Source organism: Ceratotherium simum, chromosome 22, assembly GCF_057802395.1.
Source record: "Ceratotherium simum simum isolate JZ-2026a chromosome 22, ASM5780239v1, whole genome shotgun sequence".
Classification (NCBI taxonomy): domain Eukaryota; kingdom Metazoa; phylum Chordata; class Mammalia; order Perissodactyla; family Rhinocerotidae; genus Ceratotherium; species Ceratotherium simum.
The window spans coordinates 34,195,893-34,215,543 of NC_141921.1; the positions used below are offsets into that span (position 1 = coordinate 34,195,893).

General features: G+C 37.5%; 1 protein-coding gene across 3 annotated transcripts in view; it reads right to left on the reverse strand.

The window, feature by feature from the left end:
- Window positions 1-1,993: 1,993 nt before the first annotated feature.
- Window positions 1,994-19,651, reverse strand: part of CDC42 (cell division cycle 42) — a 49,217-nt gene continuing 31,559 nt past the window's right edge. For 2 of the 3 annotated variants that reach the window (XM_004425692.3, XM_087446607.1), the window contains exons 3-6: window positions 18,654-18,726; window positions 9,070-9,179; window positions 8,747-8,944; window positions 1,994-3,492 (exon numbers count right to left, since the gene is read on the reverse strand). In XM_004425692.3, coding sequence (XP_004425749.1) covers window positions 3,403-3,492; window positions 8,747-8,944; window positions 9,070-9,179; window positions 18,654-18,726 — 471 coding nt within the window. In that variant the 3' untranslated portion in view covers window positions 1,994-3,402. Of the gene's footprint in view, window positions 3,493-3,858; window positions 4,991-8,746; window positions 8,945-9,069; window positions 9,180-18,653; window positions 18,727-19,651 lie in introns of those variants that run through there. The other variant, XM_004425693.3, reaches the window with a different exon arrangement.

The window sequence follows — 19,651 nt, forward strand, 5'->3', positions numbered from 1 at the left end:
AGCACCCAAATAACCACCAATAACATCAAAATGGGAGGAGGAAAAAAAAAACATAATAAATAGAAAAAAAAAAAAAAAATCTATGGGCCGGCCCCGTGGCTTGGTGGTTAAGTGAGCACGCTCCACTGCCGGCGACCCGGGTTTGGATCCCGGGCTCGCACCGACGCGCTGCTTCTCCGGCCATGCTGAGGCCGCGTCCCACATACAGCAACTAGAAGGATGTGCAGCTATGACACACAACTATCTACTGGGCCTTTGGGGGGAAAAAATAAATAAATAAAATCTTAAAAAAAAGAAAAAAAATCTAACAATGAAGAAAAAGAAATACCATTATTTTATCTGTTCTGTGAAGATAACAATTAGAAGACACCATTGATTTAATGACAGCTTTTCAGAACCAAAAAAACAAGTACTACATTAAATATACAAATTTTAACAGATATTCTGATTATAATATGAAAATGCGAGGAAAAATATACCTTAGAATAAACGACATACTGCAATTGTTCCTTTCATACCACAATCCTCTATTCCCCTTAGAATCATTCCCCTATTGGCATAAAATCCAGCTCTAAGGGTACAACTTTAACAAACAACAGAACCTATTTCTAAGACCTTAAGTAAAACATTGATATTTTAGAAAACCAGTGATGTGTTAGTGTTGTATTAGCCTAAATATTGTAAATTTTGCCACAAGTTAAGTCTGCTAAGGACTGTTTTAAATAACCCTTTTTCAACCTCTAGATCACACCCCTGGGCAGTATGGCTCACTAAACCAAGATGACAGACAAGTTTAAGTCAAATAGAAAACAATGTTAGCTTCACCCATCTGCCAGCCATGTTCTTCTGATATGTGGAAGTCAAATTAAAAATATTTAATTAGAAAACAATGTTAGCTTCAATCAATTCCCTGTCACCATTGTTCTTCTGATGTGTAGATAATTCATCAACACAACTACGTGAACTGCTTTATTTCATTCATTCATTCTTGAAATCATGTACCCACCCAACGACTATTCTTAGAGCCACTTCTTATGTGTCAAACATTGCTCTAGGCCAAGGATATAGCAATTATCAGGATAGACCTATATGCCACTGTACTAAGAACTAGGGATGCACAGTCCCTGCTCCCCAGGGTCTCACAGCACGATCCAGCATCTCTCCCTAGTCCGGTCAACAAGGAGTAAGTAAGACCCACTGGTTAAAACAGTAAAGCTTAGATCTGACTTTTCCTACCCCCTTCTCAACCAACCAGCTTAATTCTAGCACAGTATGGAATCAAACCAAATGACTCCACATAGAAAACTATCAAAATGAGGCTATACTCTATCAACCTTATTAACTGGATTAACAGTTCTTAGTTTCGAGGATTCTCATACAGATCAGTACAATGCCCTTAAGGTAAATGAATCATTCTTGACACCTAAAGAAAATGTGTCCCATATTCAGATTCACAGCACAGAATCTGGAATCTGACAGAGGCAGTTTGGGTTAACAACCTAGGAGCAGCAGTTCTCAAACCTGGCTGCATTTTGGAAATCCCTGGAAAGCTTTTAAATACCCCATTGCTCAAGCTGCACTCCAGTAAGCGGCAAAGTTTGAAAACCACTGATCCAGAAAACTTGGAGGAAAACTGGCTGTTTTCCAACTAATCAATGGATTAGAGGTGTGCTGTCATTTCCAACAACATGAGCAGTGAGTGAGCTTCCTGAACATTTCTTCACTAAGAACTATTATGAACCCACTTGGTATTTAAGAGAAGGAGTTTGTAGGCTACCTGCCAAACTTAGAGGAGATGGTACAAATCTGAATATATGGAGGGAAAAACATTATCTCAAACTGAATGCCAGAAAAGAAATAAAGTACATAAAAATAAAAAAACTTTAAAACTTTATCCTGAAATTTGTTAGAAATTGATGCTAATAAGAGTCAAGTTCCCAATCCTAAATATCTAAAAAGTAAGAGGCGGAGGGAAAAATAACAACCCCCAGGCTGGCTTGTGAAGGGTTTTTTCTTTGTTTAATACATCTGAAAAGAATGCAGATACAAAGAATTGAGACATGAGAAAGCACTGGTTCAACACTAATGAATCTACAGGAATCAGGATTTGGGGAAGGTGGAGAAGATTACCGAAACATTTTTAAAAATTGGAAACTGCAACCAAAATAAGCTGATAAAATCCCTATTAACACTTATGACGAGTCTTTATAAGACTCTCTCCATGATTTTTATTAAAGTTGAGAGCCTCAATTGGCTGCTCTAGGGTTCCTCATATGCAAAACAGAAATAAGGGGATTCCCCTAACTGGTCCCCGTGTTGTTAAATGTTCTCCCCCCCCCCCCAGCTTCTTCATGAAGCAGGTCTCCATCCTCATAACTTGAAAGAGGATGTGAATCACTCCATAAACATCTGTCTTCCAGCACCACCCCTCATATTTCCTCCATACACCAGGTCTTCAGCTGTGTTCTAGGAACACCATATCATACACTATTAAGCTGCACATCTATGCTAAGCATATAAGACAATGACTGACAGGGAAAAAAATGTTTAATTACGTACTCAATCCATTTGGTGTATTTCAAAAGGTGCAATATTTTTCTTCATTTATCAGTGAAAGAAGTTAGAAACTAACTTCAAAAAAAATCAGCAAATGGCAAACAAATTTCCTTGCAAGTCACAGTCACATATATAGTGCATCCTAGAAAAGAGGAGGGGCAAGACAGGTTCCACCCACTTTCACGAGTTTCATCAAATACTGGACCTACTCAAGGGTGGAGAGAAAAGGCAACTTTCAAAAAGGAGTATGTTATTAAATGAGGCATTTACTATACTCCTTCCTAAGAGCACCAGGTGGGGAACATGTTTTCTACACTAGATCTAGGAAGTGGAATGTGGAATCAATCCGTCCTCCTCCCCTTAAGGGCTGTCCAATGGTTAATGAATTAAAAAAACATGACTAAATAAAAAAAAACCCACACACACTACCCCCCCCAAAAAAAGAAAAAAAAAAAAACAAGACAAAAACAAAAAAAACCTAGATGTCCCAGATTACTCTCCTGAGCGGAACCCGGGAGCAGCTTCAACAACCCAAATTAGTCTGTTACAGAGTCATCACAAGCATGCCTTGCTTTTAAACAAAAAAAAACTTTTTTGAAACGACAAAACAAAAACTAGTACTGATCACTTTTCTGACAATACACAATTACTCAAAATTAACTAGTACTGAAAGGGGGAAGGGGCCATACCTACGGGCCTTGTCTCACATGAGTGCATGTGGGTAGGTGCAGGGCATTTGTCATTATTGCAAAAACGAATTTTAACTTTTAATCTTTAGTTTGATTTAAACATTGCTTTTAGTATGATGCCGACACCAGCTGTGCAGAAAGGGCTCTGGAGAGATGTTCATAGCAGCACACACCTGCGGCTCTTCTTCGGTTCTGGAGGCTCCAGGGCAGCCAATATTGCTTCATCAAATACATTCTTTAGGCCTTTCTGAAAAGGGGTAGAAAGAAAAAAACGGGCAGTCTGATTTTCAGTACAACAAAGTTGAAAATAAAATTTCAAACATTCAAACCCCCAAGAGTTGGCAAAGAACAAAACATTAAAAACAATCCTGAAATCTCAAACATAACCATCTCACTTCACCAAGTTTTGTCCGGGCAGGGCACTGGAAGGATCCAGCAACTCAGGAGCAGAGGAGCAGATATTCATGAGTGACACAGTGGTCCTTTGAGAAAGCTTTCTGCAGACCAATGTATGTCACAAGAAGCAAACAAGCACATGTGTCATTTGCTCATTCAATATGAGTTTTGTAACGTGCTGCTGAAACATTTTACATAAAAACGAGTGAAGCAGCTCCGCATTCAAATGAAACAGTTGGATATGGAACAGGACTGAGAGGACGGGCACCGGGCAGTGGCATCCTTATTATATGGAAGGCACAGGCAAAGATGGAGAGAGCGAGTACAGTGGTTGCATCAAAGATATGCACTCTGAACTCCCTTTATCACGCCAATCACAGGCAGAGCGAAGGGTATTCAAGGAAGCAAAAATGTGGATACCTGATACATACATAAAACCAGAGTCAGTCAGTACAACAGGAATAAAGCTTCATCAGGCATTTATACAAACGATTGTATACTTTTAATTTCAAAATTTGAAGGTAACCACAATTGTATGTTTCCCTCACAACAATAAAATCAAAAGCAGGAAAATATAAAGGTGGCAGCTTTACATCTCAACATTAACAAACCTTAATTCAACTGTTAAAATGGATGCTATTCTTAAAAGATAATGTAACAAATGATCTCATAAAGCAGTGGCAGATACATCAATATCCTTCCCACCCCAAACTGACAAATACTCCACTACAGCACAGACAGCCAAAGCAATAGCAACACAAAGATTCACTGCACAGAGGAAAACGAGAAAAGAATCCTCCATTCCCCATTATACTCTACTAGCAGGTCACCCTTTTTCCATAAAGTTTGTCATGCAATTACAATTAACAATTGATCATAAGAGCAAAATGATGTTTGTGTCATTTTTCTCCATCTAGAACTAAGATATAGAAGTGTTCCAACTCTTCATATTTTCTCCAAGAGGACATTCTCAATGCCAGACCAAGTTCCCTTTGCAATAGTAATCCAAACCAAAAAGCTCTGAGCATCAGGCAACTCAAGCAGCAGAAAGTTAAACATCCAACTTGACTACTGATCACAAAAAAAGTCTATAAGATATTGCATTCTTGATCAAAAACTAATACAGAGGTTGCTCTAGGTGGTGAGTAAAAAGACACAGAGGCTTTCAAACAGGATGATTTTATTCCTTTGTTTTTAAACGATCTTTCTACAATAGTGGGACAGGAAGCAGCAGCAAAGAGGGGAAGGAGAAAAACAGTTTAGAATATACAGCACTTCCTTTTGGGTTGAGTTTCCGGAGGCTCGAGGGCAGCTAGGATAGCCTCATCAAACACATTCTTCAGACCTCTCTACAAGACAGAGGGGAGGAGAGAGAATAGCAGCCAGGTTAGAGGATTAGAAAGACTGGCAGATACAACAGCAGTCCAGATTAAATGGGTTGAATTCACAGAAGCAATGTGCCTTAAGAAAAACAACTGCAGAAAGCTAGATCTTAAGCTCATTATCAGGAAAGTAGATAACTGAACAGAAACTTCTTACCTCAAAAGAGGTTAACTGAGCAAGAAAGCAATTTTTATGAAAATGCCATATATTGACTTCTAAAACAATCACACTTTGAAATCTAACATTACGACATTTTAAAGAAAATAATGCCAGGAAAGAAAAATGGATAAGTAAACACAAGATAGATGCACTGGATAATTAAGCCTTGTAGAATTCTCCAGTATTTCCTTTTTTGTGTGTGAGGAAGATCAGCCCTCAGCTAACATCCATGCCAATCCTCCTCTTTTTGCTGAGGAAGACTGGCCCTGAGCTAACATCCGTGCCCATCTTCCTCCACTTTACCTAGAACGCCGCCACAGCACGGCTTGACAAACAGTGCGTCAGTGTGCGCCCGGGATCCGAACCCAGGCCGCCAGCAGCAGAACACACGCACTTAACCACTAAGCCACAGAGCCGGCCCCCTGCCCAGTATTTCTAATGATAAGAATGGCACATGCATTTTGGAACAAAATCAATTACATTTTCAGGCTTCTGTGAATTCAGCCCCTGAATAACTGAAGGACACAAAGAGCAGACTAACAGGCATGCTACATGTTTCTAGATTCAGTGACATATCTGGATGGGATTATTCAGGATTGCAGAGTAAACCAGTTTCCCAGAACAAAAAGGTTCAGACATTTAGAAAGAGTGTTAATAGTTCAACAGTACAAACTGGGAGAAGTTTAAAGAACAGACTCTAGAAACAACACACACTTCAGTTATTCAGTAATGTTATTAGAGCAAGTAACCACCACCCAAGTCATAGGAAAACAAAGAATGGGGTCCTAAAATGAGTTTTAGCAAGCAGTCCAATGCTTTAAGATGTCCGCATGGGTATCAGAGCATAAAGCATGGAGTGAAAACAAGGAATATTCTCAGATCTACAGGGATTAAGATGCAAAAATATACTGACACCTCAGCCAGAACTCCAATGTGACAGTGTGACTCAGCAGTACTGGTACTTTGGGCCCAGGTCTATAGACTCACCTAAACTCACCTAAATCTGAAGCCACAGGTTTACCACCCAAAAGAGTTTCACATGTTCTTTAGGTCAGTTTGATCCCAAGTAATTCCCAAAAGTCCCAGAACACAGCTCCAGTAACAAGTGCCAGCCCCAGCCTACCCCAGGTGTTCCCACCCCCACCCTACCCTCCACCACAGCATCCCAGAGGACTGGCTCCCACATATTCCATTAGGTATAAATACATGAGAAATAACAGTAAGTACTTAAAAAGAAGCAAAGAGTTAAAAACTTTTCTTCTATGTCTTTTACAAAGTAGAAATGCTAAACAAAAAAAGTTCCTCTGAAATTCTTTCTACACATCTAGAAGCAAACTCTGGCAGTCAAATATAAAAGGACGGAGGGAGGATAGAAAGGGAAATATATTTTATAAGAAAAAAAAGGAGAAGGTCGATTATTAGAAACCAGAGCATCCCTTAATAAGCAGCAAATCCTTTCCTACATATTGACAAAGATCAACTAACCCCCTACAAAACAAAACTAATCTTTGCTTTACCCACACTATCTGATTATACAACGAGTTCAGTTTTAGAGGAATCAACAAACGGAATCTGGAGGCCTCACAGTTCTAGCTCCCAAACACAACCAGAGACCGCACTTTCTATCTCCTCCTCTTTTGACTTCTCCAAACTTCAAAATCTGGTAAGAAAAATGTAGTTGCTAAGACCTTTTCAAATTCCTATTCTCTGCAAAGTGACTTACTATATAAACCTGTTCATACTTTTTAAAAAATCTTGTCGTTTTTTTTTTTTTGGTGAGGAAGATCAGCCCTGAGCTAACATCCGTGCTAATCTTCCTCTTTTTTTTTTGCTGAAGAGGACCGGCTCTGAGCTAACATCTATTGCCAATCCTCCTCCTTTTTTCCCCCAAAGCCCCAGTAGATAGTTGTGTGTCATAGCTGCACATCCTTCTAGTTGCTGTATGTGAGACGCGGCCTCAGCATGACCGGACAAGCGGTGCGTCGGTGCGCACCCGGGATCCGAACCCGGGCCGCCAGCAGCGGAGTGCACGCACTTAACCGCTAGGCCACGGGGCCGGCCCTAAAAAATCTCATATAGAAGCATCCAATTCTCTAAAATAAGCTTCAACAGTGATCTAAAATTAGGTCTACATGGCCTATTTGTCTCCACTTCCCCCAAAAGCGACACATATTTAGAGAACAGGGGTAAGCAACAGATGCACATAGAGTTAAGTTATAATCTGACACGCATGTTCCACACACATCCTTCCCCAACACACACACACACACACACACACACTCTTTTTCTGAGGATGGTATCAAAACACAGAAGTATCAGGCATTTTCAGGCATTTTTGAAAAGTATCAATCAGTGATGTGTGAGAAGACATAAAATCTTCTGAACTTTACATACCTGCTTTAACAGAACTAAACTGCCAAGGAAAACTGGGTTTAGGAGAATGATATTAGGCCTTGAAGTGATCCTGTAGAATATCCAGCTAAGCATAAAAGTTTTATTTTTAAATATCCAACCTAGCACTTAATTGGAGCTAGCACTACACACTAAATACCTAGTACATGCATAATACGTAATTTGATATGCCATTTATCTTAGTATACATATAATCAAGAATCCAACAGTGTTTTTAAAAAAACTTAAAAAAGAACAAGTACCTGAAAAAGTAAGCATGATAAATATAAGTGGATTTAATGTAATTATAAGAAAACTCCACCCTTTGGCTCTGCCCTATTTTAATCAGACACATTTGCTCACTGTTCAAACGTCAAAGCACCAGTACCAGTAGAATAAAAGAGTTCTGTGCTAATTCTTCCCTTTGCCCCCAGAACAGTGCTTAACAGGGGCGAATCTGTCAGTGACACCATGAAGGTGGAGAAGATGAAACCACAGAGATCAGGTAGAACTTGCACTCTAAATATTTAACTTTGCTCCCTATCTTCAGAATCTGATGTCTCCCAACAAATTATGAGAAGAGCTCCACTGAAATCACTCAGAAAGGGACAGAAGGAAAGAGAGGACCACATGACAAAGGAATGCCTCTAAAAACACAATAGAGACACTACATAAAGTATGCTTGAAAAACAGCCAAGGCAGTTTTCTCTGACATGAAAGTCTCAATTACTATGACTAATTCTCTATCCCAGTTGAATTATTCCAGAAACAGTGTAGCATCAATTGTCAGAATTGACAAGAAAAGATCAGATATATATTTAGATAAAAATTTAAGTCTCGGGGGGGAGGGGAATCACTCACATATTCTCTTGTAAATAGGTGCTAGTCTGAATCTTTCCCATAATTTTTTTTTTAACACAATCCCTGACCACTACAAATGATTCAGTACAACATGGAAGCTCACCAACTCAAAAGCTTTACTTAGAGACTAATAATTTTCTCCATAAACACAGAAACCTCTAGCAAAAGAATACACACTATGAAGCTGGTCATAGTCATTCTGGGCAGCTTTCTGGAGCACTGCAGACCATTGTTAGAAATAAGCCCTGAATCCTAATGCTCTAAGAAACTACTCAACTGTAAATAGACATGGGGTTCCACACAGTCCTCACCTGCGTGAGTGCAGAACACTCCACATACTTGACAGCCTTCAGGTCACGGGCCAGCTTTTCAGCAGTCTCTGGAGTGATAGGCTTCTGTTTGTTCTTGGCAAGTTTCTCAATAGTAGAGGGGTCATCTCTGAGATCAATTTGGGTCCCAACAAGCAAGAAAGGAGTCTTTGGACAGTGGTGAGTTATCTCAGGCACCCACTAGAGAAAAGGTATTTTTAAAAAATACACCTGCATTAATCCACAAGCCTCTAAAGCTACTGATAACAGGTCAATAGAAGTTCTGTGACAATCTTTTTCAGGGCAAAAATATCTGACCAACTTACCTTTTCTTTCACATTTTCAAATGAGGATGGAGAGACCACTGAAAAACAGACTAGAAATACATCTGTTTGTGGATAACTCAGCGGTCGTAATCTGTCATAATCCTCTTGCCCTAGGGGGAAAACAATGGAAAAATCAGCAACTAAATCTTATTGTCCTCACAGCATTAAAATCACAAGTCAGTAACAGATTAAGCATGCAGCTAACAGCACACTGACCATTAACAAGAAAGCAACTTACTTATCTACAAAATGTATGGTTTTGTAATGTAATATTTGAGCAATATTCTCACTCAGCTAATTCTATTTAATATTTCAAGCCCTTAGAACAGCAATAAATTTGTTATATACTGTTTGCTTTATTACCAGTTTCTAGTTTGCAATCTTTGTGTCCATATTAACCCAATAATAATATAATAAAAACAACAAACTGTTGCTACAAAAATGGTTAAAAATCAGTCCTACTCAGATCTGGTTAAGAAACAATCACAGTGAAACCATCTAAGGAAACAAAAATCTCAGTGAAACCAAGCTGACAAAATCCATTGCCCATCATGACTACCAAAGCAGCTTCACATGTTTAGTTAATGTGTGCATATTAAGACCCGTATCTAAAACTGAGAATACCTAGAAAAAAATAATTCGGCAAGAATCAGTGGGGAAAATTCTGGTGAAAAGGAGAATATTTGTATGATATCAAAGATTGTTTATAACCCACAAAGAGAAAAACAAAACTACATTGTAAAGAAACTGGACATCACCTTGACAGAGTGATCAAAATCACTATCACCAATGAGTGGCAGATGAGTATTACATGTCTCTAGATTTATATACTGAGAAAGACACATCACTAATGTAGTATTCCAACCAAAATAGCGTAACCTGCATCTAATCATGAGGAAACACAGAGCAAACCCAAACTGAGGAACATTTTATAAAGGGAGGAGAGAGAGGGGATGGGCCTGTATTCTATAAAAATGTCATGAAAAAACAAAAAACGCTGAAGAACTGATCCAAATTAACAGAGACTAAAGAGACATGACAACCAAATGCAATACGTGGTCCTGTACTGAAAGCAGCAAAAACTGGACTTGGATCAGTTGACACAAGTGGAATACAGATGTTAGATTAAGTACTCTATCAGTGTTAAACTTCCTGAAGTTGATTACTGTAGTTATACAAGAATGTCTCCTTTCTTAGGAAATACATTACTTATTTAAGGCTAAATGACTATGATGTATGCAACTTACTCTCAAATAGTTCAGGGAAAAAAAATTAATGTGCATATATGTTAAAAAAGAATAATAAAGCAAATAGGGAAAATGTTTGTAATTGGTAAATCTGGTTAAAGCATATGTGGGGGCTCTTGGTACTACTCTTGCAACTGTACTACAGGCTTGAAATTATTTCCAGATAAAAGTTTTCAAAAATACCCAGACACATTTCCAAAACTGACAGAGGAGGGGAGGAGTTGCAGGGGAAGGATTTAACACTCCAATTTCAAAACTGAGCTACAGCAAGCCATCCTATGTATTAAAAGAATAGCTCAATATTTAATGCCACTGTACTGTACACATTAAAATGGTAAAATTTGTTACATGTATTTTACCACAATAAAATTTTTTCAAAGGAAAAAAGCAAAGTTAAATGTTTTGTATGCCAATGAATTTATTTATTTATTTATTTTTTGCCATCATTGAGAAAGAATACAAGAAAACATGATAATTAAAGATGTTACTATTATTGCCACTTAAATAAGTAATATATCCTAAGTAGACAATAAAGGTATCTTCAGGACAACACTCTACAGAAATTAAATACAGGTGAAAGGAGAAGTTCAAAATGAAGGAGGTTAGGGCCGGCCCTGTGGCTTGGTGGTTAAGTGCGCGCGCTGCGATGCTGGTGGCCCGGGTTCGGATCCCGGGTGCGCATCGAGGCACCACTTCTCCATTCATCCTGAGGCCGAGTCCCACATACAGCAACTAGAAGGATGTGCAGCTACGACACACAACTATCCACTGGGGCTTTGGGGGGAAAAATAAAATAAATAAAATCTTAAAAAAAAAAAAAACAAAAAAACAAAATGAAGGAGGTTACAAAACAATAAAATCACCATCAGTACCTCTAACATTTATTGAATACTTACTATGCCAATATGCTAGGGTCAGAGTCAAAGGAATTCAAAGGTATGCACTTAGATATATAACTTTCACTTCTTAAATTATAAGGTATAATTACAGGCGTAGAAAGGATTAAAAAGGAAAGAATAGGTTTTAAAGAAAACAAAGTCAGCCAAACTCCTTAGCAGTTCTCTCAGTCTAAACTGCCTGAGTTCTAACGCTGGCTGGGGCTTGAAGCATCACATACCAAAGCTCCAATAAAACAACAAACAAAAAATAAATTTAAAAAATAAGAAGACAAGGGGCTGGCCCGGCGGCATAGTGGTTAACTTCGTGTGTTCCACTTTGGCAGCCTAGGGTTCATGGGTTCAGATCCCAGGCATGGACCCAAACACCGCTCATCAAGCCATGCAACAGCAGCATCCCACATATAAAACAGATGAGGACTGGCACAGGTGTTAGCTCAGCAACAACCTTCCTTAAGCAAAAAGAGGAAGATTGGCAACTGATGTTAGCTCTGGGCCAATATTCCTCACCAAAAAATAAAAAAAATGAGAAGAAAACACAGTTAACCAAGCCTTGTAAAAAGAAGTACAGATGTTCATATAACTTTTCTTAGCCCTATTCCCTATTCAAACGGAATATACTTCAAAACAATTAAGCCCGGCATAGACTAGAAAAGGCTTCATTTTTAGTCATTTAGCCCCTGCAATCAGTGAGCATCAAAAACAGATCCAAGCCTATATTCCTGGGCAATACTGAGAGCATCTAAATCAATGTCCAATGTTTTACAAGCAACCAACCTTCTATTCAGATGGATTGGTGACAGAAAACAAATATAGCTATTCTTTCTGAATACTAGGTCCAAAGCGGTACTGGTCAGTCCATTTATTTGTAATGAACAAGCTCTCAAAGCTCTAAAAATCTTTCTTTTCATTTCCCAGAGAGAAAAAAATCAGAAGTAAAAGTGTTCAATAAACAAAAAGTAGGCTACCTTACCTCTACTTCTGCTACAAGTACCACATTTAAGGAAACAGAATGAATACGGTCCCTTAGATGAGCAAGATTCTTCAATACCCAAGCATAATTTATCCAGCTAAAATTTATCCTCTAAGTCAGTCACAAATAGCCATTATTCACTCGAGAGAGTGGCAGCGCTATCGTTTAGCATCCTTTAAGGTACACAACATGATCAAGAAAATTTCACTCTACTGTGTAAGACAGGTTTTGACTACAAGTCTTAAATTATTTCTATTCTAACAGCACTAGTCACCATAACTTCTAACACTTGACAAAACGCAGGGATACATCTCATGGACTGGTGATCTTTTCCTTGCTTAGAATCTCATTATTTAAAATTCAAATTCAAGAGGAACTAAGTCAGTTTGAACTGAGGACTCTGGTCTATATGAAAAGTCTAAAAGGATCATATGGTATGAAAAATAAGAATACTGTCAAAAAGCAACATTTTTAGAGAATTCCAGTAGGACATTATATAAACACAAGAAGAAAGCAAAATAAACATTTCACAGTATTTAACACTACAGATTAAAACCTAAACATTTTTTCTACAACCAATTACTCAGAATTTAATGGCACTCAGTGATCCTGTTTCATCTGTATCATGGGGCTTACTCCTAAATAATTTCATAACATCTTTTATCTAATGAAAAAAAGAAGAAAAAATCCAAAAATAAATGGGGACACTCTGGAACCTGAGATTCCTACCATTTTATGTATAACATCTGCAAAAATCTAGACTAATGCATGTAAATGCAGAACTTACTGAAGACTCAAATCAAAATCCCTCTGGAAGATTCTACAATAGCACTAAACCAAGAGACCAAGAAGGCTATAAATATCTCTATGGAGAGTACTGTCATTCTCGATAATGTAATTGATCAATAATTGCAGAAAATTGTCAGATACTAGAAAACAGCTCCATGAAAGAACAGGTTTTTTAAAAAACAAACAAACAAACAAACAAAAAACAGAATCAGCTAAAGCAGGTCAAACTTCACCACTACGACTTGTTCTGAATATTATTCATCTGCTAAGGAAGAGAATACTAGCTGTGCATATCCCAGTCCGTGTGCTGGGTTTTTTTTAATATACAATAAAGTGTACGAATCATAAAGACACAGCTCCTCAGTTTTTACATATGTATACACTTTTTAAAATTGATTATTTATCATTCAATCTTCACAGCCCCTCTAAAAGGAAAGTATTTTAAACATTTTACATTTCAAGGTAATTAAGCTGCATACAGTTAAGTAATTTGCCAGCTATCTAGCTAACTGGTTTATCTAGCATCAAAGTCTAAGCTTTCTCTTTTCTGTTACCATGGTAACGCCTGAAATAACTGAGTGATTGTGATTCCAAGGATTAAAATTCAAAAGTGAAGATATCTTCTGAAAATTGAACCTAAGAAAACAATTAAAGAGTATATCTAAATAAAACACATGCAGATAGGAGTAAAACAACCTAAAATTTAATGTAAATATAAACAAATGAACCCAACTGAATTCCAACTAACATAGCCACACTGAACTGGGGCAGGGCGGGGTGGGGGGGGGGTGTACACAACAAATCTAAGTAACTTTTGAGCAAAGAACTTGATACGCTATTAGACCAAAGAAAAAAAGAATTGCAAACAAACCTTGAACTCTTATTATTTGTTTTTCATAGCAGTACGGTATAGCAATTCTGAAACTATGTATTGTAGGACTGAAAATGAGTAAATATATAGATCTTTCTGGAAACCAAGATTCTAACTATAGTAGAAAAGGAGATGAAAATATGGAATTGGTGAAGGCAAAGACTCCTGGAGTTGGACTAAATTGGAAGTATCAACAAAAACTCATTGTATCCAGCTCAAACGTGCTACTGTTCTTTTCTTCCTTAGCAGATGAATGATAATCAGGACAAGTCACTACAATCAATGTGTTACAGCTGTTTTTGCTCTCTTATCTCTGTCCAGATCTCCATAACAGTGAGCATGTCTAGTACCTAGATTCCCCTTTTGCAACCACTGTAGGAAAAATTGATTCAGGCAAGAATTGTAAATAGTTATTAAATCTAGAGAGTCAGCTGTTTAATGAGAATAGAAAATTTACACAGTTTTAAGGAATCTCCTCACAAATTATTAATTATAAAAGGAAAAATTCTAAACATACAGTAGAAAAACTAGATAACACCTTAACCAAATCATCAAAATTATTTTTACCAAAAGGTGATGCCCTGAATTGCACACATTACTAATTTGGTATTCCAACTAAAAATGCATAACCTGAACCTACTCATGAAGAAATGGACAAACTCAATCTGAGAAACGTCTTGTAAGAAAACTGGCCTGTTTCCTTAAAAACTGCCAATGGTATGGGCCAGCCCAGTGGCATAGTACCAGAAAGAAAAACTGCTATAAAGGACATTAGGACAACTGACAAAATTAGAACGTTGACTGTGTATTAAAGTTTAAAATGCTACACATAATGTTAAATTTCCTGAATTTGACAAGTGCACTGTAAGAGAATATGCTTGCTCTTAAGAAATACACTGAAGCATTAAAAAACAAAAGGGCATGATGTATGCAACCGATTCTCAAATGGCTTTGAAATCAAAGTAATACACATATAGAGCGAGAGAATGTCACAAAATGTTAAGAACTGGTGAACTTCGTAAGGAGTTCTTTGTACTAGCAATTTTTCTCTAAGTCTGAAATTAAATCAGGATAAAAAGTGACAAAAAGGAACATCAAAATATAAAAATGTTTGTGCAGGGAAAGGTCATAACCTAAAAGAAAATTGCAAATGCACCCCAAAGGTTAACAAAAAAAGTTAAACTGTGGCGTGATCTGCCACACAACAGACTACTGTGTAACCATGAAAACTAGGACATACAAGTACAACATCGAGAGATGTCACCGTATTCTTTTTAAGAGAAAAGGGCAGGTACAGGGAGGGAAGAAAAAGAATAATATTCCTTTTCTTCCTCTGCATAAAGACAATAAATGTACAGGAAGAGCTCTGTTTAGGACAGACAGATGTGATTGTCTCCAGATATAGATGCTTTTTCATTTTCTCCTTTTGCTTATTTATATTTTGATGATTTTTTCCTATAATAAGCAAAACCTGCATCTTTGTAATAAAGAATAACATTTAAAATTGTGACATAAGAAGGAATTGGTGGTGGCGTGATGAGTATACAACATGGGAAAGAGCCTATATAAACATGTTAAGTGAAAAAAGCTAACTACACACACAATAGTAAAATATATGCACGAAAAAGAACAAAATAACTGTGGGGACTCACTAGCAAGAATTTAGTCTTGCGACCACAGAGGCAGAGAAATAAAGCCATAAATCAGAGGGAGAGCCCTATCTCTGGTCTTAAATAATATTATTTAAATATGTCTGTAAGAGTTGCAGCCAGAGGTGAGACAGAAATACTATAAAAAGAATTCAGAACAAAATGACAGTCAACAGATTAAACACAACCAAAGAGTTAAAGGAAGTCAGAGGCCATCTCAGTGGGGATGAAAGTTTTAGCAGAAAGAAAACTGAGTTAATGGCATGACTGGAACCAGAGACAGGGACTCTGAGATTAAGGCCTTGGCAGAAGAATACAAGTCTCCTCTTAAGTGTGTCAAAGACAAAGATTTGTTCTGGATGCCTACAGGCCCAGGTCTCCAGGGCCTGTCAAAAAAGATCTCTGGCTTATGGTGACCTCAACTAGCTGAAATGGAAACGTCCCCGCCTCAACTTGCCTGGGATGGTAAAATCATTTCCTTAGTGAATGTCTTTTAACCTCCAGAAAGATTCAGAATCTAATATAGAGATGAAATAAATTAAATACTATTATTGTTAATTTTCAGTTACATCTAAGAATAATCTATACTTCCTTAACACTCAGTGTTTACATTTAAAATAATCTGCCATATTAAAGAACATGATAGATTTAGTTTTCCGATTCCAATTTAAAATGTGTAACTTAGTAACTGACTTGAGATTTTTTTTGTTGAAAAATGTTAAGAATTTCATGAAGCCTGTAAATAATACTGTTTAAGATAAATTAAAACATAAATACAAGAAATCACAAGTTATTAGGTTTATTAAAGTAATGTATGTAAAAACTTGTGAACGTTTCACTTGTCAGGTCAAGCAAACCGAACTGCTTAAAATGGATTTATAAATGCAGTTCAAAGTGCTGAAAGAAATTTAACACAGTTGTAAATGAGGATGATTGGGATTAAAGTCTTGTCAACGTAAGTTAAATAAACCAGTATTAATCAAAGGACCCTTGGCCACCTTGAGAACGATTTGTTAAAATTAACTATTTTAATAAAAAATTTAACAAGTTGTGCAACTAAATTTAAAGGCTTACCCACTCCAAGCTATTTACTGAAGAGAAATAAAATATATCCATACAGAGACTTGTATACAAATGTTCATAGCACCATTATTCATAATAGCTTAAAATTGGAACCCAAACACCCATCAAATAGTAAATAAACAAATTTTACTATATTCCTAGAATGAAATACTACTCAGCAATAAAAAGAAGCAAACTACTGATACACACAACATAGATGAATCTCAAAAACATTATGCTAATGAAAGAAGTCAAACACAAAAGACTACATATCATATGGTTCCATTTATATGAAATTCTAGAAAAGCAAAACTATGACAGAAAGTAGATCTGCAGTTACCTGAGGCCAGGTCAAGGGAAGGGACTGACTGTAACGAGCACAAGGAAATTTTTTAGGGTGATATATCTGATTATGGTGGAAGTTACATGACTATATAGTCAGTAAAATTAATCAAACTGAACACTTAAAATGAGTGAATTCTATTGTATTATACTTCAATAAAGCTAAAAAAAATACTGATTAAAGGCTTATGAAAAATAAGCTTTGAAATTGGAAAATAAAATTTAAAATTAGTTTTCAAACCCAAGTAGCCATAAACTGTCTTTGCTCTGCATATAGCTTGCCTCCAAGGGCACACATAAACACAGAAAACCCCTCACCTATCATGCGATATGGGTCATCATTTTATTTTCTCTATTTTCCAAGTTTCCTCTAATATACCACTACTCTTAGAATTTTTAATTCATAAAAATGTGAAAAGCCTGAGACACCATTAGAAAGCCACTGATCTCTAAACTTAACTGTTTACTGTTGTCTCTCCATTTCACCCTCCCAATTAAACCCAGACAGTTCTTCACAGTGGGTAGTATAATACACTCCCTAACAGCAATATGCCAGGGGCCAGGCTGGTGATGTAGTGGTTAAGTTCCTGCGCTCTGCTTCAGCAGCACAGGGTTCTCCGGTTCGGATCCCAGGCCCAGACTTACACACCACTCATCAAGCCATGCTGTGGCAGCCTCCCATATACAAAACAGAGGAAAACTGGCACAGATGTTAGCTTAGGGTGAAGCTTCCTCAAGCAAAAAGAGGAAGATTGGCAACAGATGTTAGCTCGTGGCCAATCTTCCTCATCAAAAAAAAAAAAAAAGAGCAATATGTCAGCTGGCAGACAGCAAGAGTGTAACTCATAGAAAAGTAAAAAGTTTAGAATTCCTACATACTAAAAGGACACCTTTCTGAAATTTTCCTTTGGCTGATTGAGCTGATAATAACAGAGAGTACAGAGAAAGAAGTCAGAAATTAAGAAGTGCAGCCACTGTTAGAACAAGGAGGAAATAACACTGAGGAATCGGGTATACTTAAGGAAGAAAGTAATTTGTTCCTTTTAATTTGAAAAGTTGAGGGGCCGGCACCATGAAGTAGTGGTTAAGTTCAGCACATTCCGCTTCGGCGACGCAGGTTCGCAGGCCCAGATCCCGGGCACGGACCTACACCACTTGTCAGCCATGCTATGGCATCAACCCACATATAAAGTGGAGGAAAACTGGCACAGATGTTAGCTCAGGGCTAATCTTTCTCAAGCAAAAAAAGAGGAAGATTGGAAAGAGATGTTAACTCAGAGCTAATCTTCCTCGGGGGGGGGGGGGGGGGGGGGGAGGTGACCACAAATGTCAATACTGTGAGCTAGATATCGGTTTGCCCTCAAAGTATTTTCAGATGTAGTATAAAATAACAAGCTATCGCTATATTTTAAGAAGCTTATCGTACATATATCATACAGACACACATCCTAAATAAAATAAGCCTCCAAATTTCAGAGAGTGATAATACAACTTGTCTAATGTACTCTGCTCTCATCCTTCTTTATCTCCTTCCACACCACCCCCCAGGGTACTGCAAACTGTTATTTGCCATTCCAGGTCTGGGACTGCCTCTTGGTCAAGCACTGACCATCATGATATTCAGTCCTGCTAACTATTAACAAAAGACAAGTGGTTTGCTAACACCCTAGTTTCCCAAAATGTCCAAAAAACACAGACAACCAGCAACTGTTATAGTTACAGACCAAAACAGTATAAAAGACAACAAGTTTTCACCTGCAGTATCAAAAAGTCCAAGAGTATATGGCTCTCCACCAATCATAACTGTGACTGCATAGTTGTCAAAAACCTAAAAACACAAAAATACGACATTGTTAGTGTGCAAGGATGGTGAACATGGGATAGGACAACTCTTAAGCTAAGGTGACGCCTCCTTCCTAAGAGTTAATCCTCTCTTAGTCCATCTGCCTTATACAATCAACCTGGCCAACTAAACCCTTGCATGAGCTAAATGGGTCTTGGTAAAAGTGACAGGGGATGTGTTCTGGAATGTCTGTTCTACCCCAGTAGCCTGGATAAAAAGACACAGAAAGGTGAGAGGTGTCACAGGAGCAGAGTCCTCTAGCTAATCCTGTTCAAGTTTGAAACTTCTGAGACAGTTTATAGTTTACTTCAATGTTCAATCTGATTTCTAAGAAATTATTTCTTAATAGACCATTTCCTTTTAATCTAGAATTAAAATCTCCCAGATCCATGATAATCTTTTTCCTTTCAGGGTTCAACACAGGAAGAGCCTTGTTGCAAACAAATCCATTAGAGAGAAAAAAGCTTCCCTCAAGGTACGAGGAAAGTGTCCAGGAAAAGGCTGGCAGATTATTTGTTGGGATTTCATGAACAAAAGAATTATGTTATTAGGTACACATCACATGACCTAAGATATCTTAACTAGATGCTTTACTTGTAAACAGACTGTAAAATCCAGGATAAATTCAACATATACTAATATTGGTTGTACTAAACTTATTTGTGAAAATGGGAGGTAATGGTGCTAAATGGAAAAAGACCCCACACTAATTCATGGATTCCTTCAAATTAATTTACAATTGAAAAGCAATGCTTTCCAACTAGAAGAAGGATGTTACATTTTAAGATCAGCCCTGCTTAACCTTTTAGCTCTCTAACTCTAATTCTCTGTTCCATGTTTTAATGGATTGTTGGGAGCTGTTTAAATATAAACAAAAGTGGAAGCAAGGGCATGGGGGAGGTGGCAGTTA